Source organism: Scyliorhinus canicula, chromosome 4 (assembly GCF_902713615.1).
Source record: "Scyliorhinus canicula chromosome 4, sScyCan1.1, whole genome shotgun sequence".
In the NCBI taxonomy this organism is placed as follows: domain Eukaryota; kingdom Metazoa; phylum Chordata; class Chondrichthyes; order Carcharhiniformes; family Scyliorhinidae; genus Scyliorhinus; species Scyliorhinus canicula.
The window spans coordinates 65,559,167-65,585,522 of NC_052149.1; the positions used below are offsets into that span (position 1 = coordinate 65,559,167).

A 26,356-nucleotide genomic window follows, 5' to 3' on the forward strand; every position below is an offset into this window, starting at 1 on the left:
GCAGTTGGGCTTTCTGACAGTTTGACAGCTGAGCAAGTCATTAGCTATTTGAAAACTGTTGAGTGATCATTATGGAAATTATAGTTTTTTTATTACCGCCAACTAAATTATTTTTTCAGAAACCATGTTTCAAAAACATCATTATCACAATTCGTTTGTTCAACCTCACGGGCATCTCACCAATTTGTTGGAAAGCTTAGAAATTTAGCCCCTGCTATGCCTTCATAATATTTATTGCCTCTGAATCACATTTAAATGTAATCTCCACTATTTGTATTTACACAAGTCCATAAATTATTATGTTGTATATTGGGTTACTGTACTATCTTCTGCAATGAATTTACCTTTACGTACTGGCATTATCAAATTGGTGTCCGTGTTTAGTTTCGTAATTTGATTACTTACCCACCTTGCTAGTTCTTAAATTGTTACACAATGTTTATGTTCAGGAACCATATACCAAGATGGCTCCTGAATGTGACTATGAATTCACATTTATTACTAGTTTAAGCTGGATGTTAAATAACTGTCATCATCATCACCATCTTTATCATTGTCACAAGTAGGCTTGCATTAATACTGCAGTGAAGTACTGTGAAAATCCTCTAGTCACCACTCTCCAGCGTCTGTTCGGGTACACAGAGGGAGAATTCAGAAAATCCAGTTCACCTAACAAGCATGTCTTTCAGGACTTGTGGTAGAAAACCGGAGTACCCGGATGAAACCCACGCCGACACTGGGAGAAGGTGCAGCCTCCACACAGACAGTGACCCAAACCGGGAAACGAACCCGGATCCCTGGTGCTGTGAAGCAACAGTGCTAACCACTGTGCTATCGTGCCGCCCCGGCACGTCCTGATCCTTTCACCTTTGTAGAGCAAGCAGTCAGGCATCTGTAAAATGCTAGTTATGAACTAGCGTAAACTGAGCACTGTCTCTCTCAAGCGCCTTGTGGTGGAAATCTGTGTAGTTAAGTCGTTAAACAGTGCTTTGATTTTGATTTTTACCCCATTGTAATGATTTACAATTCTTCTTTCATCCCCAATAGGTAAACACTTGTTATAATTTATGAGATTGAAAATCCCCCCCTCATTACATTCTCCCATTGGCAGGCCTTTGGAAAAACTTTTTGCAGATGGTACTATTTTGTAGTTTCATGCCTGCTTGAAAAATTGTTGACCACCTTGAACTCTATGTTGTTACCATTGTACAGCTCTTCATTAAAGCTATGCAGCGCACCAGTTTGTGGTTTGTTTGTCCTAGTTGGTTGTTTCTTCTCTAATGGAAATAGAGATTGCAGAAGATGAAGGCTAAAGTTAAAGGAAGGGTCAGCTATTAGGTATTGAGCTTTCATCTTTAATCCTCTGCAAGAGTTATGGTAAACCTGTATATTCTGTTTGACTTTTAAACTGACTTGATGAATTACCACTTAGAATTATCTAAGACAAAATTTGAATCTTGTTTTTCTGTACCTATTTTTTTTCCAGGAAGGAGAGCTCTTTGTAAAGAAGATTGGAGGAGTGTTTGCGTTTAAAGTCAAAGATGGCCCCGGTGGCAAAGAAGGATTATGGGTAGTGGATGTCAAGAATGGCAAAGGATCAGTGGATTTCAATTCTGGTACAATGAATTTTCTTCTATGAGGAATAGAAATTATTTTACTTTGCCCTTTCATTTTTATACGACAAAAGGAAGCACCTGCATGCTGTTGCCAAGTTGTAACCTTTATTTATGACTTATTATTGGTTGTTGGAGGCTTGGGTGCATTATATATAACACTCCCATATGTTATAACATTCCATGGCCACATTCCCCTGAATGCAGATTGCTGTCTAACATAATGTTCCTATTAATATAATTGAAGCAGAACTTATTATCATAAAGAGTTTTCCTGAAATTGTTTGCTGGTAAATTTCTCTGGCCAGCAGTATTCTACAGTTTTGAGCTTCAGGGAAATAATCAGGTACAAGAAAAGCAAATGGGATAACTGGAAATTTCAGTAAAAGCAAACACATAATCATCCAAGAATTCCTGTACACGTTTACCAAATAGTGTCCACGTTTGTTGGATTTTCTCTTGCTGATGTAATCGCCTTGATATTTTTCACAGCAAGTAGCTGGAAGTATTAGATAGGAACTGAGTGAAACATGGGTGAGGGTTTCTGGAGCCTGAAAGATGGGAGACATTGGATTTCTTTAAAAATTCAGATTGAAGAATCATTAACGAATAGCACAAGGCTGATCAGGAAAGTCTAAGTTAGAGTAGTGAATCCATTGTCATATCCGGTATAAAAAGCATGCAGAGAAAGAAAGATTGGATTGAGAGAGGGAGAATTTTTTTAAATTTCACACACAACTTAAAAACTGGAATAATAACACTGTCAATCACTGGCTGTGATCACTGGCCCGTACCAGCCTCCCCGGACAGGCGCCGGAATGTGGCAACTAGGGACTTTTCACAGTAACTTCATTGAAGCCTACTCGTGACAATAAGCGATTTTCATTTCATAATGCAATGTATTGCTGTGTGAAACTGAATGGAATATTTGCATATCAAAGGCTGTCAAGGGATTTCAAGCCCTTTGAAGTGCACTGGGCTTTCGAGGATGCCTTGACACTTGTACAGCTGCTGCTTTGAAGACTTTTGTCTGAGGCAGCAGAGGATACGGAAGGGTAATCTTTCACCCTACTGCCTGGGCTGCTCTTCAGCTTTCAGGCAGGGTTATCTGATGTGCAGGGGGGGGGGGGGGGGGGGGGACATCCTGATGGGCACTGATATGGGGGTCTGTTGGGGAATGATGGGGGTCTGGGAGGCCTCTTGTTGTGGGTCTGTGGGGGGCCTGGGTCATCGGCGTATGCGTGCTGTGGTGTAAGTGGAAGAAGGATGCCTCTACTTGTCAGCGGAGATGGTGGGGAGAAGGATTTGCATTGTATATGCACCGCTCCTATTGTCAGCAAAGGCCAGGAGCACTTCTACTCCGGCGGGAGTAATCAGTCTCCAGAACGGAGAATCTAGACCCATATCTTCAGAACAAGTGCGAGCAGTTTGTGTCACATCAGTGCATTTCAATGGGATCTAAACAGCAAGTTGACATTTGCATGAAGCTAATGGCATGTTTGAAAGTAACTTCGCTATTTCTACATTAATCAAGCAACTGCATAAAGTCACTTTGGCATGTGCACATGGCTTATAGCCTGTTATTTATTTAACAGTGATTATGGGGCCAATATTTAGGATTATAGAACAGTTCAGAAGATCTTAAAATCAATCCAACCTTTGTTTTCCATTTAAATACAAATATGATTGAAGGCATAGGAGAGATGGGATAAGGCATTTCAGTGCTTTTTATTTCTCACCGAGTACATAAGACTAGGAGCAGGAGTAGGCCATCTGGCCCTTCGCGCCTGCTCCGCCATTCAATGAGATCATGGCTGATCTTTTGTGGACTCAGCTCCACTTTCCGGCCCGAACACCATAACCCTTTATTCCTTTATTGTTTAAAAAACTATCTATCTTTATCTTGAAAACATTTAATGAAGGAGCCTCAACTGCTTCACTGGGCAGGGAGTTCCATAGATTCTCAAACCTTTGGGTGAAAGAAGTTCCTCCTAGCTCAGTCTATATCTAATTTTCCCCTTATTTTTGAGGCTATGCCCCCTAGTTCTGCTTTCACCCGCTAGTGGAAACAACCTATCCGCATCTATTCCCTTCACCTGCCAGTGGAAACAACCTTCCCGCATCTATCCTATCTATTCCCTTCATAATTTTAAATGTTTCTATAAGATCCCCCGCATCCTTCTAAATTCCAACGAGTACAGTCCCCGTCTACCCAACCTCTCCTCGTAATCCAACCCCCTCGACTCTGGATCAACCTGGTGAACCTCCTTTGCACACCTCCAGGCCAGTACGTCTTTCTCAGGTAAGGAGGCCAAAACTGAACACAGTACTCCAGGTATGGCCTCACTAACACCTTATAGTTGCGGCATAACCTCCCTAGTCTTCAACTCCATCCCTCTAGCAATGAAGGTCAAAACTCCATTTGCCGCCTTAATCACCTGTTGCACCTGTAAACCAACTTTTGCGACTCATGCACTAGAACACCCAGTCCCCTCTGTATAGCAGCATGTTTTAATATTTTATCATTTAAATAATAATCCCTTTTGCTGTTATTCCTACCAAAATGGATAACCTCACATTTGTCAACATTGTATTCCATCTGCCAGACTCTAGCCCATTCACTTAAACTATCAAAATCCCTCTGCAGACTTCCAGTATCCTCTGCACTTTTTACTTTACCACTCATCTTAGTGTCGTCTGCAAACGTGGACACATTGCACTTGGTCCCCAAGTCTAAATCATCTATGTGAATGAGTAACATCGTTACTTCATCTAAAATACACAACAATACTTTTGCAGTAAATGCGAATCTATGAATCTTGCGTTATATCAAAGCCTCCTCTTGCAACAAATGAACGCATGAAGCCTGTCCCATATGTTGGTACTTTTAAGCAATGAAATGTTCGTATTTCACGTTGAAACTCAGCAGGCAATGCAGACCAGCAATTGATAAATGTAAGTGAGGGAAAGCAGCATCTGAAGGTGAATCTGCTGAAGTAGACTTTTTTTATATGATAATGTAAATGCCGATTACAATCAAGTATGACTATTTGTGAACTGGGCAAATCTGCGCATGGGCAACAGTCAGCAAAATGTCTCATGGGCCACACTCCGACCCTAGATGGGCTGCATGTGTCCCCGGGCTACAGGTTGCCCACCACTGGTTTAAATACTGAGCATTGTTATCAACTACAGGAGCAGCAGGAATATGGAATCAGCTGTCTGTGGAGAAACCTATGTAAGTGAATCTAAGAAGCTATCTACCCAAATTTGTAACTGTGGCATCATAAAACCATAAGACATAGGAGCAGAATTAGGCCACTTGGTCCATCGAGTCTGCTCCGCCATTCGATCATGGCTGATATTTTTCTCATCCCCATTCTCCTGCCTTCTCCCCATAACCCCTGATCCCCTTATTAATCAAGAACCTATCTATCTCTGTCTTAAAGACACTCAGTGATTTGGCCCCCACAGCCTTCTGCGGCAAAGAGTTCCACAGATTCACCACTCTCTGGCTAAATTCCTCTTCATCACTATTTTAAAGGATCGTACCTTTAATCTGAGATGGTGTCCTCTGGTTCTGGTTTTTCCCTCAAATGGAAACATCATCTCCACGTCTACTCTATCCAGGCCTCGCAGTATTTTGTACGTTTCAATAAGATCTCCTGTCATCCTTCTAAACTCCCAATGAGTACAGACCCAGAGTCCTCAATCGTTCCTCATACGTCAAGTTCTTCATTCCAGGGATCATTCTTGTGAACCTCCACTGGAACCTTTCCAAGGCCAGCACATCCTTCCTTAGATATGGGGCCCAAAACTAGTCACAATACTCCAAATGGGGTCTGACCAGTGCCTTATACAGCCTCAGAAGTACATCGCTGGTCTTGTACTCTAGCCCTCTTGACATGAATGCTAACATTGCATTTGCCTTCTTAACTGCCAACTGAACCTGCACATTAACCTTAAGAAAATCATGAACAAGGACTCCCAAGTCCCTTTGTGCTTCTGCTTTCCGAAGCATTTCCCCATTTAGAAAATAGTCTATGCCGAGATTCCTCCTTCCAAAGTGCATAACCTCACACTTTTCCACATTGTATTTCATTTGCCACTTCATTGCCCACTCTCCTAGCTTGTCCAAGTCCTTCTGCCGCCCCCTTGCTTCCTCAATACTATCTGTCCCTCTACAGATCTTTGTATCATCTGCAAACTCAGCAACATTGCCTTCAGTACCTTCTTCGAGATCATTAATATATATTGTAAAAAGTTGTGGTCCCAGCACAGACCCCTGAGACACACCACTAGTCACCGGCTGCCATCCTGAAAAAGACCCCTTTATACCCACTCTTTGCCTTCTGCAAGTCAGCCAATCCTCTATCGATGCCAGGATCTTACCCTGAACACCATAAGCTCTAACTTATTTAACAGTCTCCTATGCGGCAACCTGTCAAAGGCATTCTGGAAATCTAAATAAATCACGTCCACTGGTTCTCCTTTGTCTAACTTGCTTGTTACCTCCTCAAAGAACTCTAATGGATTTGTCAGACACGACCTCCCTTTGACAAAGCCATGCTGTCTCAGTTCAATTTTACCATGCATTTCCAAGTGCTTCGCGATCTCATTTTTAAAAAAATTCTTTTTTATTCTCCTTTATCACATTTTCTCCCAAATTTACACCCACCAACAACAACATAATCAGTACAAATATGTCAATCCCCATATCAATAACAACGATCCCATCCTCCCACCAAACCCGAAACATTAGCCCGCATTAACAAAAGACAAAAAGGAATCAGGTATCACCCATAGTCACCATCAACACACACTGCCCCCCCACCCCCCAAACTAATGTTGATGTTATCCAGTTCTTGAAAGTGCATGATGAATAATGCCCATGAATTGTAGAACCCCTACATCCTTCCCCTCAGTTCCAACTTAACCATCTCAAGGGTCAAGAATTCCAACAAGTCCCACCCGCCATACCAGGGCACAGGGGGGAGAGGTTGCTCTCCATCCCATCAGGATCCGCCTTCGGGTGATCAACGAGGCGAAGGCTACAACATCTGCCTCCGCACCCGTTTCCAACCCTGCCCTTGTGAGGTGTGCTCTGTATACCACCTTCAGCTGTATCAACCCCAACTTCGCGCACGAGGTGGAGGCATTCACTCTCCGGAGCATCTCACACCAGAACCACTCCTCCTCCTCCATATCCTCTCCCAACTCTTCCTCCCACTTTGCTTTGATCCCTTCGAGTGCCTTCTCCTCTTCCAAAATAGCCCCGTAAACCGCTGACACTATCCCTTCTCCAGTCCCCCTGTCGTCAGCACCTCCTCCAGCAATGTGGAGGCTGGCTCCACCGGGAAGCTCTGTATCTCCTTCCTCGCAAAATCTTGAATCTGCATGTATCTAAACATTTCCCACTGCTCCAGCCCATACTTCGCTTCCAACTACTTCCGTCCTGCAAACCCCTAAGAAAAAAATCTTTTAGTGCCTTGATCCCTTTCTCCTCCCATTTCTGAAAATTCCCATCCCACCTCCCTGGCTCAAATCTGTGGTTTCCCCGAATGGCATTTCCCTTGACCGTGCCCCCAACCCGAAGTGTTGGCGAAACTGCAACCAAATTCTCAATGAAGCTATTATTACTGGACTCTCTGAGTATTTCCCCGGGGCTATCTGGAACAGCGCTGTTGCTAATGCTTTCAATTATGACCCTCCTACACAAACTATCCTCCATTCTGACCCACTGGGAATCAACCACTCTGACCCAGCTCCGCACCTTCTTCACATTCGCCGCCCAGTAGTAATACATCAGGTTCGGAAGACCCAAACCTCCTGCCTGCCTTCCCCTCTGTAGCAGCACCTTTCTAACTCTGGCCACCTTCCCTCCCCATATGAACGAAGTAATCCTTCCCTCAATCTCTCTGAAAAATGTCTTTAGCAGAAAAATCGGCAGGCATATAAAATAAACAGAAATCGCGGCAACACGTTCATTTTAACCGCCTGTACCCGACCAGCCAGTGACAGGGGGAGACCATCCCACCTTGCTAGATCAGCCTTTACTCTCCCCACCAAACTAGAAATGTTGTTCGCGATCTCATCTTTAATAACAGACTCTAAAATCTTACCAATGACTGAAGTCAGGCTAAACGGCCTATAATTTCCCATCTTCTGCCACCCTCCTTCTTAAACAGTGGTGTTACATTCGCCACCTTCCAGTCCTCTGGAACCCTTCCTGCCTCCAGTGATTCCTGAAAGATCATCACTAATGCCTCCACAGTTTCCTCAGCTATCTCTTTTAGGACCCTGGGGTGTAGTCCTTCCAGTCCACGTGACTTATCCACCTTCCAACCTTTAAGTTTCCCCAGAGCCTTCTCCTTCGTAATGGTCACTACATTCCCCTCTTCCCCATGGTTCTCCTGAAGCTCTGGCATCCCACTGGTGTCTTCCACCATGAAGACTGATGCAAAGTAACTATTCAGTTCTCCAACCACATTTTCTAGTGGTCCAATGTCTATTTTTGCCTTTCTCTTACCTTTCATATATTTAAATAAATCTTTTCCTATCTTCCTTTATATGACTAGGGCAGCATGGTAGCATGGTGGTTAGCATAAATGCTTCACAGCTCCAGGGTCCCAGGTTCGGTTCCCGGCTGGGTCACTGTCTGTGCGGAGTCTGCATGTCCCCCCGTGTGTGTGGGTTTCCTCCGGGCGTCGGTTTCCTCCCACAGTGCAAAGATGTGCGGGTTAGGTGGATTGACCATGCTAAATTGCCCGTAGTGTCCTTAAAAAAGTAAGGTTAAGGGGGGGGGGGGGTTGTTTGGTTAATGGTATAGGGTGGATACGTGGGTTTGAGTAGGGTGATCGTTGCTCGGCACAACATCGAGGGCCGAAGGGCCTGTTCTGTGCTGTACTGTTCTATGTTCTATGACTAGCTAGCTTGCACTCGTACTTCTACTTCTCCCCCCTTATTACTTTTTTAGTTGTCCTCTGCTCGCTTTTAAAGGCTTTCCAATCCTCTGGTTTCCCACTAATGCTCGCCACTTTGTATGCTTTTTCTTTAGCCTTTATGCTGTCCTTGATATCCCTCGTCAGCCATGGATGCCTTGCCCTCCCTTTAGCATGTTTCGACTTCCTTGGGATGAATTTCTGTTGTGCCTCCCTAATAACCCCCAAAAGCCCCTGCCATTGCTGTTCTACTGTCTTCCCTGCTAGGCTCCTTCTCCAATCAACTGTGGCCAGCTCCACCCTCATGTCTTTGTAGTTACCCTTATTTAATTGTAATACCATTACATCTGATTGCAGCTTCTCCCTCTCAAGTCTGCCTCATTACACAGCACCAAATCCAGAATCGCCTGTTCCCTAGTAGGCTCTGTCACAAGCTGCTCCAAAAATCCATCTCTTGGACATTCCACAAATTCCATTTCTTGGGATCCACTACCAACCTGATTTTACCAGTCCACCTGCATATTGAAGTCCCCCATGAATATTGTAAATTGTCTTTTTTACATGCCTTTTCTATCTCCTGATTTATTTTCTGCCCCACATCCTGACTACTGCTAGGGGGCCTGTGGATAACTCCCATCAGGATCTTTTTACCTTTGTAATTCCTCAACTCTAACCACAGAGATTCTATGCCTTCTGATCCTATATCACTCCTTGCTATTGATTTAGCTTCATTCCTTACTGACAATGCAAACCCGCCCCCTTTGTCCATCTGCCTGTCCTTTCGATAGGACATATATCCTTGGATATTTGGATCACAGCCCTGATCCCCTTGCAGCCACGTCTCTGTGATGCCCACAACATCGTACCGGCCAATTTCAATGTGTGGTACAAGCTCATTTACCTGTTCGATATACTGCGCACATTTAGGTACAACACCCTGAATGCTGCACTGGCCACCTCCCTTTTCACACTCTCCTTAGTCACTTACCCTGTACTGTGGCCCTTTTCGATTTTTGACTATGGCTCCTGTGCCTTACACTTTCACCCTTACTGTTTTTTTGTTCCTGGCTCCGTTTTACTTCCCCCCGACTTCCTACATCAGATCTTATCCCCTTGCCACATTAGTTTAAACCCTCCCCAACAGCTGTAGCAAAACCCCCCCCCCCCCCCCCATCTCCCAGGGCATCGGATCCAGCCTGCCCAGGTGCAGACGGTCCGGTTTGTACTGGTCCCACCTCCCCCAGAACCGGTTCCAATGCCCCAGGAATTTGAATCCCTCCCTTTTGCACCATATCTCGAGCCATGCATTCATCCAATCTATCCTGACATTCCTACTCTGACTAGCTCGTGGCACTGGTAATAATCCTGAGATTACTACCTTTTGAGGTCCTACATTTTAGTTTAACTCCTAAGTCACTGAATTCAGCTTGTCGGACCTCATCCCGTTTTTTAACTATAGTAGTGTTGGTGCCTATGTGCACACAACAGCTGGCTGTTCAACCTCCCCGTCCTGCAGCTGCTCTGAGACAGCCTTGATCCTTGCACCAGGGAGGCAACATACCAATTTGGAGTCTCGATTACGTCCGCAGAACCGCCTGTATATTCCCCTTACGATTGAATCCCCTATCACTATAGCCCTGCCATTCTTCTTCCTACAGATATTTTTAAAAAGGATATTGAAAAGTTGCAGAATATATATACACCATTTATAAGGAGGTTATAAGTTTCATAACATCTTGGACTAAATAAAAGAGTTAGAGGTTGGGTGGCATGGTGACACAGTAGTTAACACTGCTGGCGCAGCACCAGGGACCCGGGTTCAATTCTGGCCTTGAGTGACTGTGCGTAGTTTCCACTTTCTCCCTGTGTCTGCGTGGGTTTCCTCCCACAGCCCAAAGATGTGCAGGTAAGGTGGAATGACCATGCTAAACTGCCCCTTGGTGTCCAGGTATGTGGAGGTTAGGTTCAGGGGTTGGTGGGCAGGGAAATGGGCTTGAGTGGTGTGCTCTTTCAGAGCGTCCGGTGCAGACTCGATGGGCCAAAAGGGCCTCCTTCTGCAGTGTAGGGATTATGATCTCTAAAACAAAATTGGGAGCGTGTGGTTTACTGGTGCTCATTCCAGCAGAAGCTTAAATCTGCCCCCAAAGTTTGGAACATGAAATGGAATTGTGTCTTTAATACAAAATTACTGATTCTACGGGATTCGAGACTACAGGAAACTGGTACTATACTCCGTGTAACCTGTGTTCTTAATCAAGGAGGACTAGGAGAATATCACAAGCTACTTATTGGCAACTAGAACATACTGCTGGAACAAGACTATGTACCTTTTTAAAACCTTGTTACAATGCTGAATCACAATTCAATCTTTTGGGAGTTCCTAATATTGGGAATGCAGTGGGTTTTCTTCTTGTAAATTAAAAGAAAGGCTGTACACACCAATTCCTTTAATTTTGTCAAATCATAAATTTGCACAATGTTCAATATTAGATTACCATACTGTCCTTTCTGGCATTAAACGTAGCCCAGACTGATGTGAGTTAATATATCATGTATTCTGATCTAAAGCAACCATCGTTTTAAAGACACATAGTCCTCCAAAGAAATTCAGTGTGATTTGATTGTTTGATACATTAGTCTCGTGTTACTATTGTTATGAGCCAGGGTTTAGAGAACCCCAAAGTGCATCATGGAGTGCAGCTGGCCACAACTTTTTACTCGTTTGGTATGGGGAGCACATGGCCTACTTTACAGGCGTAGTACAGCAGAAATGAAAAAGTATTTTTTAAAGCAAAACAATGTTTATTCTATGAACTCAAATTAACCTTTTTAAAACATACAGTGAACATCTTCGCAACCATTAATCAAATACAACCTCCAAAGAATACAACACTAAGTAATCCGTAATAAATTCCCAAACGACATCCAGAAGACAAAATAAACACCTTTTAACAGAAGCACATCAGGTTTAAATTCACTATTGAGGCATTTATAATTCTGAATTCACCAGATGATCAAGAGGTAGTCTTTTCATGGCAGAGAGATCAACAGAACTCCTTTGGGCAGCACGGTAGCATGGTGGTTAGCATAAATGCTTCACAGCTCCAGGGTCCCAGGTTCGATTCCGGCTGGGGTCACTGTCTGTGCGGAGTCTGCACGTCCTCCCTGTGTGTGCGTGGGTTTCCTCCGGGTGCTCCGGTTTCCTCCCACAGTCCAAAGATGTGCGGGTTAGGTGGATTGGCCATGCTAAATTGCCCGTAGTGTTCTAAAAAGTAAGGTTAAGGGGGGGGTTATTGGGTTACGGGTATAGGGTGGTTACGTGTGTTTGAGTAGGGTGATCATGGCTCGGCACAACATCGAGGGCCGAAGGGCCTGTTCTGTGCTGTACTGTTCTATTCTATTCTATTCCTGCTTTGTCTGGCTTCAGCTCCAACACTGAAGCGAAACAAAAAAAAACATAGACACACCCAAGCTTTTCTCAAAGTGAAACTAAAAAGCAGAGCCAAGAGCTCAGCTCCACCCACAGTCTGACATCACTGCAGTAACATGAGCAGCCAAACATTTCTTAAAGTGACATTCGCATGACACTACAATCTGTCTTGGAGACAGCTCGGGCAGGATCTGGAAGTGATAAGACGGTGATAACATTTTGAGTATTACACTTCATTAGTTACCATCCATTTCCCCATAGAATCCCCACAGTGCAGAAGGAGGCCATTTGACCCATCGAGTCTGCACTGGCCCTCTCAAAAGCATCCCACCTAGGCCCACTCCCCGCCCCATCTCCTTAACTCTGCCTAACCTGCACATATTTGGACTGTGGGAGGACACCTGAGCACCTGGAGGAAAATCATGCAGACACAGGGAGAACATGCAAACTCCACACAGTCACCCAAGACTGGAATTGAACCTAGGTCCAAGGCGCTCTGAAGCAGAAGTGCTAACCATTGTGCAACCGTGCTGCTCAATTCAAATCAAAAAGGAATGGAGAATTAAAAAACACTCTGTGAAATGGATCATGTGAAATGTATCTCCTCCTCAAATTTTGAAAATGAGACTACACAAAATGGGTTTGCTTTCACTCGAGTACATGTTTTATTTTGAAGGCCGCAGTCAAAAAACAGTGATTTTGATTATCAAAACTCAAGAGGACGATGTCCAGTATGAGAAACGTTTGCTATAAAGCAAGACTTGAGATATTGCAACTATTTCTAAGGAGTGAAAATTGATAAAGCTATATTTAATAGAGATTTAGAAGGGTTTTGTTAAGATAAATAAGGAAAGACTGCTGACTCTAATTGGGGCATCGCTGTCCAGGAGTCATAAATTTTCAATTGTCAGTAACAGAGTGAAAAGTTAGAAGAAATTTCTTGAGACAGAAAGTTTCCACGTGTTAAGTTTTTTCACAATGAGTATTTGAGGAAGATGCATTTATTATTTTAATGACAGAGTAGATTAACAATTGAAGAGGAAGATATAGGCAGAGAGCAGGGTAGTGGAATTAGTTTTTGATTGCTCTAATGCAGATTCAACACGGCACAGTGAGCTAAGTAGCTTCCTACTGGAAGCTTTTATAGATCTATGGTCTGGTTCAAGAATGACTGGGTAGGTGCACCGCACTTTATCATAACGGGCAGTCACACTTGATAAGCCCTTTTTGTAAGACGAAGTAGTACAAATCCAGATATGCTCAGGAAAATAAAGAGGGAGAATAAATGAGAGCAGACAAAATTGTACAGTGCTTTTCATGTTTCACAGTCAATGAAATTTTTATTGTAGCTAAGGTGACCAACTCTTATGAAATAAAAAAAAATGATACCTGGGAGGGAGTGAGGTGCCGGTGACTAATCTGGGGGAGGGGACAAATTATAGTTCTGGTGATCATAAGAACTGGCCATGTGTGTTGGGGAAGGGGGAGGCAATGGTAATGTGGGGAAGGGTGGCAAAGAGTGTTTAAAGCAACAAAAACTTACAAGTTATGTTGTGGAGTAGCAACATCATTATCTCTCTGCTTGCTGACTCACAGATATGAAGTCCCATTCAAAACACTTTACCGTGGTGTTGTGGTGGTAGATGTCATGCGAAGATGCATTCACTGACTTTGAACACGTGCATGAGGCATTTGATTTCTGATGGCACTATTGACAGATCCTTGAGTCCAGATACCAAGATTTGGCCTGCCTGGCCATGTTTCCTCACTTCCTTCTGTGGGTGATCCTTGAAGGCCCGCTGGATCCAATGGAACTTTGTAATCTATCCGCATGCCCAGCTCCATCATTAATACGTCAATGCTGCATCTGTCACCCTGAAACCTTCTCTGTGCCTTATTGTTCGATTTTCCATCATTTAAGTTCCACCAATGTTATTCTGTGAAGCTTGCCTTTAAGACGGACAGCTTGCTTTTAAGAAGGACAGGCTGGCTGCACAACATGTTATCTGTTGAGCTCAGTCTCCCAAAGGGCTGTCCTGGAAATTCAGGGTCAAAGGCATCTCTTTAGCCAACAGTCAAAAAAACAGACAATCAGTTAAAGTACAGGACAGTTGATCACCGTTACGCAACCAATGTCGTAATGAAAGGGAAATGCAACAGGGAATTTATGTACAGCAAGATCCCACAAACAGCATTGAGATAAATTAAACTACTAGCATTGTTGGCTGAGGGATAAATCTTGGCCAGAACACAACGGAACTCTCCTGTTCTTCAGAATGTACTGAGAACCTTTTACGTCACTTAAAAGGACGGATTGGACCCCAGTTTAACATCCTGTCCGAAAAATGGGTCTTCCAATATTCCCACGGTGCAGCATTTAGTAGCACACATGAGTGTCAGTCTGGAGTGCTCAAGTTCTGGAATGGGGTTTGCATTCCTGACATTTCTACTAAGAGACAAGAGTGCCACTGACAAAGATAAGGCTGAGATTTTTGCAGAAATCGACAAAGGCTGATGTTGGGCGGGAATAGTGCTTTCTCCACCAGTCCGGGACTTTAAAAAAAAACTTAAATTGACAGGTCCCGTGCTGTATCACGGACCTTTGATTCGCCCGACCTGCCAAGAGCTTAGAGCGCGAGGATCAGGTACCATTTTTAAAGACCGTTCCAGCGCACAGCCACCAAACCAGTTAACCCTGTAAATACTTGGGCCATTCCCGGGCAGCACCAGGGGTTGCCCAGGCAGTGCCAAGGATGCCTGGGCAGTTCCAGGACAGTGCCGGAGGATCCCATGGCGGTACCCAGGCATGGCCCTCTTTCTCTCCCACCCACACCCCCTGCCCCAGAGCACTGCACTCACCTGAGCTCCCCTGCGAGGTCTGCCCAGCATGTGCACGTCTTCGGAGACCAGTCGGGCTTCATGCCGTTCTGCCGTCACGCCGCCATGGATGGATTTGTTGACGGCGGGGGTGAAGATTCCGGCATAAGGGCCTAGGAATAACATGTAAATGTATTCAAATGAGGTTCCCAACGTTGAATGTCAGGAAATGGCCCCCTCACTGACTGGGTGTGGAGACAATCTCGTCATGCGTTTACACTGATGTGAAACGTGACTTCCATTTCCACTCCTGTCACCAAACCTGCCCAACATAAGCGGAAAACCCAGGCCTGAGCCTTAGCCTTAAACTCCTTGATAAGGTTGAAGAGTTCAAATTCATCACATTTTAAAAAAGGCAATTAATGAATGTAATAGCCTATTAACAGATATTAAAATGCTGGAAAGAGGTCAACAAGTCGTTCATTATAATGTTCTTTTTGTACTGCTCCCAAGGCATCTGTAGCTGGAGGTTTAGTCTGTCATAAAAGTCACTGTTCTTGTTCAACACTGAGTATAGATGAATATCTTAATCACAGGTACAGTGCCTATGGACAAACGCCTAAAAGAGATCAATGCTGAGCTAGAGGGAAGACAAGATTGGAGAAAAGTGTTTACATAACAAAAATGAAACCATCAAAGTTGCAATACTGCGCAGCAATTTTGTTCAAAGGAAATATATTACTTTGAAATGAATTACTTCACTAGAGACATAGTCTGGGATTCTCCGTTCTAAGCGCTCCAGCCAACGGAGAATCGGGACTGATCTCCGCTGGTGCTAGGAGAGTCCTCGACGTGCTATTCCATGGCACTTGGAAATAAAAATTGACAGCCCGTTTTTTCCATGCTATGGAATGGCACCCTGGGAATCCACAGTGCAACTGAGGAGGGGTGGGACCGATCTTTCGGACCGGGTCCCGCACCTTTGAGATTGGAACGCCCTTGTTAAAGGGCATTCCGAATCTCAACTAGCTGCCGCAGCCCCCCTCCACTCCGAATTGCAGGCATGGCACCATGCACCTTAATTGCTAGCTTAGCCCCCCCCCCCCCCCCCCCCCCCCCCCCACATGGCAAACTGACAGACTTTTTAAAGAGTTTAGGGGTGCAGATGAAAACATTTTCACTTTATTATTAGGGATGTGTATTTATGGGTTAATGAGTGACACTCTAAATGGTATAGGGGTACATATGGGCAGATTTAACTTTATTTTGAGAATACGTGAACTTTTACATACTGACTAAATGTTTAATGGGTTTAGTGGCTGCTGATCTGAAGAACAACCAAAGGAACCTCATCCCAGGGAAGACCCATGACCTGAGCCCCTCCCGTCCAGCACAAGCCCTCCTGACACCCACCTCCCATGAAGGACCCTCTTGGCACCCTGGCGGCAATTAGAACATAGAACAGTACAGCACAGAACAGGCCCTTCGGCCCTCGATGTTGTGCCGAGCAATGATCACCCTACCCAAACCCACGTATCCACCCTATACCCGTAACCCAACAACCCCCCCCCCTTAACCTTACTTTTTTTATTGGGAGGGTACTAATCACCTTGCCACTCTTTGGGCTGCGCCTCAGGATTCGCATCAATTCACACCAGTGGGCCACTTGGCTGGCGGACTGGAGCATCCCAACTAGCTGGTGAATGGTGCGACCTGTCTGCCAGTGACATGCAAAATAGACCAAATGAGCTATTTGCATGGTCCTGCTGGGTTGGGGCGGGAAGCCCAGCTGGGTTGTCCGTAAACCCGCTATGGCTAGTGGGGCAGGCATGGAGGCTCGCGACTAATTTGCTGCCCAGCACAGTCCTAATTTTGCCCCGCCACAGCATTCTGCACCCGATCGGGATTCCCGATCTTGGCGGCGGGGAATGCAGAATCCCAGCCAAAATGTCTGCTAAAACCATTCTGACCACCAGTTACAAGATTTCAAAGACATGAACAAAGAATGGTTGAGTTAGTGAATGGGTTGGACACCAGCCTATCCTTTTTCAAATCTTGCCCAGACTGATAAGATAAGTCTCTCCTGGCTGCAAGAGTCTCGAGTAAACTGAATTTAGATAGTTAGGATTGTCACTAGTGTGCCTACCATAGGAATCTCTCAATCTGTCAGTAATAGGCAGATTCACTCAGTGTAGGAATTGGAAAAATTGTTCCACTGTTTTAGGGTTGCTGTTTTTTAAAAAAACAGTTGAGTCTGGTAGAAGGAATTGTATTGTGGATCTTTTGGTACTGGGTGCTCGTGTAGAGCTATTACCATCAATAATTATGACAATTGAGGGAGTTGCTCCCCCTTAATGTGTAGATGAATGGACTCTGGCTGCTTTATTTTGATTAATGTTGCAAATTGATTTCCTTTCTTGAAACTTAACTCTTTATTTGTGTCTGCATTCAGAGAAGAAAGCTGACTGCACCATAACCATGTCTGATGATGATTTGTAGCTTTGATGACTGGCAAGATGAATCCCCAGACTGTGAGTAGTTTCCATATAAAAATCTAATGTGGAATAGAAGGCTGGACATATTAAATTGACTGCTTACTTTTCAAATTGCAGACTATTTGGCAAAAAGTATTTTCCCTACATTCCAGAATGGTGTTTTTAACACCTGTTGCAGCAAGCTGAATAATGGAAATAAAATGCAGACACAGCATCAAACTCCTTAAACATACATGATGATACACTTTGCTGGAAAAATACATTCCATTGAGTTTACCTTTTATTGCAGCAATTCATTTGCATCAAAGCCACTTGAAGGGACTGGATACACACTTGGAATAGTTACTTCCTTGAAATTGATAAACATTGCCCCTTAATTGGGGAAAACAAATGTGCACTTTAAATTTATTTAAATAAAAATGAAATTAATAAATCTTGGCAAAGAGCCCATCCTCTCTCAAATGAAGGAAAATGGGGACTAGTACCACCTCCGCTCCCAACCGAAGAAAACATCTTGGGTGTGACTCTCCCTAAAGATTTATAAGTTCAAGTTCATGTGGTGGGTTTTCGGCCGGCGAGTTCCCCACCGCTATTCAATGACACTTAGTCACTGTTTTGGGCCCAGGGCAGTTTCTCACCAGTTTAGCCCACACTTAGAATTTGTGTTAGCACTGGGGGGCTCAACTCAGAGATCAGGCCACCATTTTGAAAAGGTGCCCGATCACTCAGTGAGCTTCACCCCCCACCCATGGGCAGTGTCACCCCCTACACACATGGACACTACCCCCCCCCCCCTCCAATGAGGACACCCCACAATGGTGGCCCTGGGGGTCCCTCCTCTTCAGGACCCCCCCCCCCAATCCCCCTTACAGCATACCCTCCCTTCTAGGACCCCCACCCATGATTCCTCCAACCTCCCAGAGGCCCCTTGCACTCCTCCACCCTTCAAACCCCCCTCCACCCTCATATCATGGGCATGCCCCCCCCCCCCCCTTGGCCTCTGACCCTTGCACTGCCATCCAGGTACCCAGGCAGTGCTCCAGCCAGCTTGGTAGTTCCATCCGGACACCTTAGCAGTGTCAGAGTGGCAGTGCCAAGCTGCCAGCTGGGCAGTGACAAAGTGTCCACGTTCCAGGGGGAGAGCCAGGGGGTCACCCTGCACTTAGCCTGACCACCCAAAAAAGTCTCCAATGGCCCAGGAGACCCCTCTGGGTGCCGCTCCATCTGGTTTACGTTTATGTGGACCAGCACCGATCGGCGCCCAGCTGAAACCTCCCTGGGGAGGCTGGTGAATTGATGGAGGCCGGTGTCTCCCAGGTGCGTAGGTCGTAAGTAGGTTTACGACTCACTTCCAGGAGTGGCGTTTGGTCACGCCCATTTGAAGCGGAGTTCCAACTCCGACATCTCGCGGATCTTCAGTGAATCCTGCGAGGCGTGGAGGCTGTCCGGGGGGGGGGGGGGGGGGCTCCCTGTGCCAATGTTGAGTACTCACCAGATCAGGTACAGCCCGACTAGCTGATGTTCTACTTCCCATCAGCAGTATGAAAAACATAAATTGGAAAATCTCGACAAAAACTTGGAGTAAATGAGAGACACCATTGGTGACATCATAGGGACAAACCAGTGGTGCAAAATAAATAGTTTGAGGCACATAGGAACTGGAGGTAGAATTCTTGCTTCTTGAGTCAAGAATTTACGGTTTCAAGCTCCAGAATTTGAGCTATAATTTGGATTAATACTTCAATATTTGGAGGAGCTCCATTCTTAGCTGTGTTTTGGTTGAGACTTTAAACCAAGGCTCTACCTGTTAAAGTGGACGAAACATATTCCAGGGCACTATTTGGGGAGTGCAGGGAGTTTTTCCAAAGTCCTGGTCAACATTCTTTCCTCAGCCAATACCACAACGAGAAATTAACTAATGACTAATTTTCTGTTTGTGAGACTACGCCATTTGCAAACTGGCTGTCATATTAGTCTACGTAATATAGCCACAACACTTCAAGATGCTGTATTAATGTACGTCTTTCTTAAAACTGTAACAACAGCCAAGTCAAACATTGTGAAAACCTTTACTTTTTAACATGTTCCAGTTTTGTGGTCCTAACTGTCTCCGTTTCACCATGGTTGTCCAATCCTTTTGTGCTTCCATTCCTGATATGCAAGGCGTGAGAGCTCTCCACTCCTTCCTTGAAAAGAGACTCAACAAATCTTCATCCACCAGCCCCTCCTCTGTCCGGCTGAGCTTGTTCTCACATTGAACATTATTCTGCAACTCACGACTGCAACTCAACAAGGCTCCTTCGATCACTTCTTCCAAACCTGTAACCTCTGCCATCTAAAAGGACAAGGGCCATAAACACACGGTAACATGACCACCTACACATTCCCCTCCAAGCCACATACTGTCCTGATTTTGAATACATGTTCCACCAATGTTGCTGGGTCAAAAACCTAGCTATTTACTTTGCACTTCGTTCAATTCAGTATACTGTATTTGCTGCTCATCAATTGGCCTCTCCTCTATTGGGAGACTAAATGCAGATTGGGTGACTGCTTTGCCAAGCGCCTCCTTTCATTCCTTAAGTATGACCATGAGCTTCCAGCTGCTTGTCAATTCAATTCTCCAAATTGCTCCATTTCTGATTGTCCTTGGCCTTCACTAGTATTCCAGTGAAGCTCAATGCTAGTTTGAGGAACAGCACCTCATCTTTCGACTCGGGACGCTGCAGACTTTTTTTTATTTGTTGGTTTGATTTGCTTTTGCTAGTTTCTTTATTCCTTAACTTTGCGTTCTGACAATTGCAATCCAGACATTCACACAACACATCTTTTGGTTCCTTACTTCACCCGTTACCACTCCCTTTGGCTTTTGTACCAAAAACATTTCATATTTAATCTCCTGCCCTCCACCCTATCATAGAACTTCCCGTTTATTCTTAATGGGTCCCTCCTCCCTTTAAAACCTATTACATTTCTATCTTTCCTCCGTTCTATTGAAAGGTCATTGATCTGAAATGTGAACCTGTGTTTCTCTCCGTAGGTGTTTTCTGACCTGCTGAGTGTTTCCAGCATTTTCCATTTTGATTTATCCTCCAGGCATTATCCTTTGCTTCTTTACTTGAGCACGACCATGAAATCTTTTGTCATTTCTGTCCGGCCTTCCAATTTACCACCAACATTTTATTTTGTTCCTCTCCCACCCTCCTCCTTTTCATTTGATCCAAACCTATTACATGTCTAACTTTTCCCAGTTGTGATGAAACCTGCACTGTTTTTCTTTTCAGTTTAGATCATAAAATAATTCTTCCAGTATTCTGACAAGAGGATTTTCAAATTTATGCAGATTCAATTGAAATAGTCATTTAATCAAAAGAATTGCCTAACCCCATTCTTAACAAAATAATACATAACATAACAATGATTAGATTGTTCTTTAAATTTTTGAAACCAAGTCATGTATTACCGCATTCATTAAATCTAAATTTAAAAGGAAGGCAGGTGGAAGTTATCTCATTCAATACGACCACGGGACAGTTAGGATGAGAAATGGAAATAACATTGATGCATCAAGATAGTAAAGCAATTATTGATCTTTACTTTGTAGCTAATCTCTCCCTAAATTGAAAATCCATAAAATAAAAGGAGTTTTGAAAAAAAAAGTTGGGAGGCGTTTCATTGGAATGCAATGACTTGTATAACAGTGGAGAACAATTTTGTTTTTTTTTTAATGATCTTTCTGTGTAGGCCTTCTTTCAGGGGAAACTGAAAATTGCTGGTAATATGGGCCTGGCCATGAAACTTCAGAGTCTACAGCTTCAGCCTGGCAAAGCCAAACTGTGAGGGTTCATCCCAGGTGATCTTTTCAACTATCTGGACAGAGCACCAGCCTCTGATCACGTGACATGTGAGTGGCAGGGTGCCAGAGAGGACGTTAGGAGCCACTATCTTCATGTTTGAAACAATCTGGAATAATTTCCAATACTTTCTAATTACACTTGAAGTTTGTAACACTGGTATCTTGCTGAGCAAATTTAAGAAAAATTCAATTAGTTATATTCGAACTGATTCAGTCTGTTTCTGAAAATGATGTAAATGTAACCTTGAATATATTTTGTAAAATGCTTTATTACTAGCTATATATCTGCATTGAATGAATACAACCATTGAATGTTAGGTTCTTGATGGATCCAGCTGTCTGACTTTAATTTACATGAAAAACACTTTTTAAATTTGCCTTACTAGCGAGTTCTTTGAATTATCGCCTTTGCAATTCCTTAACCAATAACTTTTCAGGATTTATATGCTAGATGTTGTAGCATCCAGAGTAAAAGAATGAAAATAAATCCTGTTTTATCTCTTTGTTAATGGCTGACTCAGTTTATTTTTGGATTCACTTTGGTAATCCGGGTTTCACAATTGGCACTACTTGCCTCGTTCAGAATCAAACCAGGGTAGGAGAAGTTCAGGATGGCAGCCTCCCTGCCCTCGGCCCATCGAGTCTGCACCAACCCTCCGACCGAACATCCTACCTAGGCCCACTCCCCCGCCCTTGGGCACTTGCAGTTACGCACAAAATTCTGTCCCAACCCACCAACATTTCACCTCCTCAAATGGTCTGCAGAATGTTAGGCCTGTTACATTTAGTGGATTTTACTTGCATTAAGAATGTTATTGCGAAGCATCAGCCTCACACATCCAAGAGAAATCATGTAGACCATGGAGTTAAATCTATTTCAATTAAAAAACTGAATAAAAGAACTATCATCAAACTTGAGAGCATTGCATAGATGTGATATGGTTTATTATGGTATTATAAATTTTCATAAATTATTTCTGTTCAACATCTGGAGTATGTTGTGTGGCCATCTTTTAGGGACGGGGGCAATTCAGATTTAATTGTGCTTTTAGTCCTTTCATATAATTCCAAATTTCTGATAACTTGTATTTCATTAAATATGGTTTACAGTCAGAGGACCGGTTCATTAAAATAATCTTTATTGTCACAAGTAGGCTTACATTAACACTGCAATGAAATTACTGTGAAAAGCCCCATGGCACCACATTCTGGCGCCTGTTCGGGTACACGGAGGGAGAATTCAGAATCTCCAATTCACCTCACACTACATCTTTCGGGACTTGTGGGAGGAAACCGGAGAACCTGGAGCAAATCCATGCAGAGCCAGGGAGAATGCGCAGACTACGTACAGACAGTGACCCAAGCTGGGAATCAAACCTGGTGCTGTGAAGCAACTGTGCTAACCAGTGTGCTACCGCGCTACCCAGAAAAGTTGGAAAATACATTTGAGATTTTAGATCTTAAAAATGGGGGCAAGATTAAAAAAGAGAGTAGCGATGCTAGACCTGTACGAATTAATTAAGACACATTTGGAATACAGTGTCCAGTTTTGGATGGGCATGCAGAGGGTGTGCAGAACAGAGTGATTAAGGATATGAGGATTTAGTTATAAGAAGAGTAAAATATATTTTCATTGTGAGAGGATGAAGGGAAATTATGTCTGGCATTATTGTAAAAAGGGCTTTGATAAAGCAACAGTATTTCCACTGGCAGGTAAGTCAGTAATAAACGACCATGGGTGGGATTCTCCGTTGGCTGACAACAGAATAGCGAAACACGATTGGGCACAGAGCAGGTTCCAGTGCCAACATCACGATGGGCGCAGATTTGACGGCAAATCGCAATTCGTCATCACCTCAACAGCGGTGTCAATGTGGTCCAGAACGCACGTGCAGTAAACACCGTTTGTATGTCATTAGCGGGCCCGACCTGGTATTCTACAGGGATTCTACGATTCTCCGCCTCCAATGGGCTGCGTTCCTGATGGGAATTGTGAAACCAGCATTGTGACTTATGAGGGATAAAGAGGAGATAGGACACAGCCGTGATGATGGGATGCCAGTCCGGTCACTGGCTGGGGTGGAGAGGGTGCCCTGGGAGGGGGGGGGGGGGTGGGTGGGAGACAGGCCTTTTGGCCGGGGTGACCCCCCACAAGGGACTGGTGCGGTGTTCAGGCACGGATTGCCATGGCCTTCAAGGCAGCCATCTTGTTGCATACCCCACTCACCACCCACCTTGGTCCATGATTCTGTAGAGTGACACCAACCATATGGGTGACTGCACCTCGCCACCCAACGGCGGGGCATCACGCAGCCCACCCAAGGGGAATACCCACTATAGTCACTGTTGGAACCAACAATTTTACGGAAACGTGCTTGTAGGATTAGAATAGCGGTTTTAATATACTTACAACAGAGCCAGCCTGTTAGCCGTTGAACTTTCGGTGAACTGGCTGGCTGACCCTGTGGCACGGAACTTATACAGCAGCTCCAGGGGGAGGAGTCCTGGGCGGAGTAAAGGGAGGAGCCCAGTACAAACTCGAGTACTTCCAGAGCTACTCCCCCTGGTGGTCAGGTAGTGCAACTGCACTTACAATATTGATGCATATAGACAGATTATAATACCGTGTGAATTCTCATTCATCACATTCACCCCCTGTGAAAAAAATCGAGTCCGGCGGGGGTGGTGGCTCACAGAGTTAGTCTGTCCGGCGGACGAATTGTTTGTTTCGATCTGCGGAGCACCGGGGTTGCAGCCTCTTGCGGTGGCTGGGTGGGTGTTGAGAGCTGGGGTACAATGGCAGACTCCGGGGCGGGTCTCGTCCAAACTTCATACACCTCTGGCTCGACCGGAGACTGGGGGCGCTGGGGCGGGCTGGCGCTGGCGCGTGGAACCGGTGGGGTGAGCTTGCGGAATCGGCGCGAGGTGGAGGCCGCATAAGGAACGGGGTAAGGGGTTCCTCAGTGGGGGTGGGGAGGGCTGGATCCAGCGGGTGCCAGGTCCCGAAGGGATACTGTGTCCTGGCGACCGTCCGGGAACTCCACGAATGCGTACTGGGGATTGGAATGGAGGAGGCGCACCTTTTCAACGAGGGGTCAGTTTTGTGCCCACTGACGTGCTTCCTCAGGAGAACCGGACCTGGTGTCCTCAGCCACGCCGGAAGTGAGACCCCCGTGGTAGTGCCCCTAGAAAAAATGAAGAGCCGCTCATGAGGGGTTTGATTTGTAGCTGTACAGAGGAGGGATCTGATTGCGTGGAGCGCGCCTGGGAGGACTTCTTGCCATTGGGAGAATTGGAGTTTTCTAGACCGCAGGGTCAGTAGGACACTCTTCCAGACTGTCGCGTTCTCCCTCTCCACCTGCCCGTTCCCCCTGGGGTTGTAACTGGTAGTCCTGCTCGAGGCGATGCCCTTGTCGAGCAGGTACTGACGCAGCTCGTCGCTCATAAAGGACGAACCCCGGTCGCTGTGCACGTAGCTGGGGAAACCGAACAGGGTGAAGACACTCTGCAGGGCCCTAATGACTGTGTGGGAGGTCATATCGGGGCATGGGATGGCAAAAGGGAATCGGGAGAACTCATCGATGATGTTGAGGAAATAAATGTTTTTGTTAGTGGAGGGGAGTGGCCCTTTGAAATCGATCGCAAGGTGTTCAAAGGGCATATAAGCCTTGACCAGGTGGGCCCTGTCTGGTCTATAGAACTGCGGTTTGCACTCTGCACAGATCGGGTGTCCCTGGTGACCGCTTTTACCTCCTCGTTGGAGAAAGGCAGGTTTCGGGCTCTGATGTAGTGGGCGAGCCGGGTGACCCCTGGGTGGCAGAGGTCCACGTGGATGGCTTTCAGACGGCTGATCTGCGCGCTGGCGCATGTCCCACGGGATAGGGCTCATTGAGCTTCCCGGGTCGATATTTAATATCGTAACTATAGGTGGAGAGTTCGATCCTCCACCGAAGGATTTTATCATTTTTTATTTTGCCCCTTTGCGAGTTGTCAAACATAAAGGCAACCGATCGTTGGTTGGTGATGAGGGTGAACCTCCTACCTGCGAGGTAGTGCCTCCAGTGATGAACAGCCTCCACGATGGCTTGCGCCTCCTTCTCGACAGAGGAGTGTCGGAGTTCTGAAGCGGATAGGGTACGGGAGAAAAATGCAACGGGCCTCCCTGCCTGATTTAAAGTGGCTGCTGAAGCTACCTCTGAGGCGTCGCTCTCAACCTGAAAGGGAGTGGATTCATCCACCGCCCGCATGGCTGCTTTGGCAATGTCCTCCTTGATGCAGCTGAAGGCCTGGCACGCCTCAGCAGACAGGGGAAATCGTGTGGCCTTAAAGAGTGGGCGGGCTTTGTCCGCATATTGGGGGACCCACTGGGCGTAGTATGAAAAGAACCCCAAGCACTGTTTGAGGGCCTTGAGGCAATGAGGGAGGGGGAGTTCTAAGAGGGGGCGCATGCGGTCAGGGTCTCGGCCCAGGACTCCGTTCTCCACGACGTAGCCGAGGATGGCCAGTCTGTTTGTGCGGAAAACGCATTTCTCCTTGTTATAAGTGAGGTTTAATTTCTGTGCCATCTGGAGAAAACGATGGAGGTTGGCATCGTGGTCCTGCTGGTCATAGCCGCAGATGGTAACATTGTCCAGATACGGAAACGTGGCCCGCAGCCCGTACCATTCGGTCCATTGCTCGTTGGAACACCGAAACCCCGTTAGTGACGCCGCAGGGAACCCGGAGGAAATGGAAGAGGCGGCCATCGGCCTCGAACGCAGTGTATTGGCGGTCCTCCGAGCGGATTGGGAGCTGGTGGTATGCAGACTTCAGATCCACCATGGAAAATAGCCGATATTGGGCGATCTGATTAGCCATGTCTGCAATTCTGGGGAGGGGATACGCGTCTAGGAGTGTAAAGCGATTTATGGTCTGGCTATAGTCGATGACCATGCAAAATTTCCCCCCGGTCTTGATGACCACCACCTGAGCTCTCCAGGGACTATTACTGGCCTCTATGATCCCCTCACTGAGCAGCCGTCGGACCACGGTTGGATAAAGACCCTTCCCTGTAGGCTGTATTGCCTGCTGCGAGTAGCTACTGGTTTGCAATCTGGCGTGAGATTGGCAAAGAGAGGAGGGGGGGGGGGAGATGCGCATCTTGGTTAGGCTGCAGATAGTGAGTGGAGGCAGGGGCCCGCCGAAGCTGAGGGTGAGGCTCTTGA

At 45.5% G+C, this 26,356-nt stretch overlaps 1 protein-coding gene across 1 annotated transcript in view; it reads left to right on the forward strand.

The window, feature by feature from the left end:
• scp2a (sterol carrier protein 2a) overlaps positions 1 to 21,661 on the forward strand; it is a 108,790-nt gene extending 87,129 nt beyond the window's left edge. Inside the window, 4 exon segments of the mRNA XM_038794372.1 lie at positions 1,487 to 1,616; positions 17,254 to 17,295; positions 17,298 to 17,332; positions 21,041 to 21,661. Coding sequence (XP_038650300.1) covers positions 1,487 to 1,616; positions 17,254 to 17,295; positions 17,298 to 17,332; positions 21,041 to 21,136 — 303 coding nt within the window. The 3' untranslated portion in view covers positions 21,137 to 21,661.
• Positions 21,662 to 26,356: the final 4,695 nt, after the last annotated feature.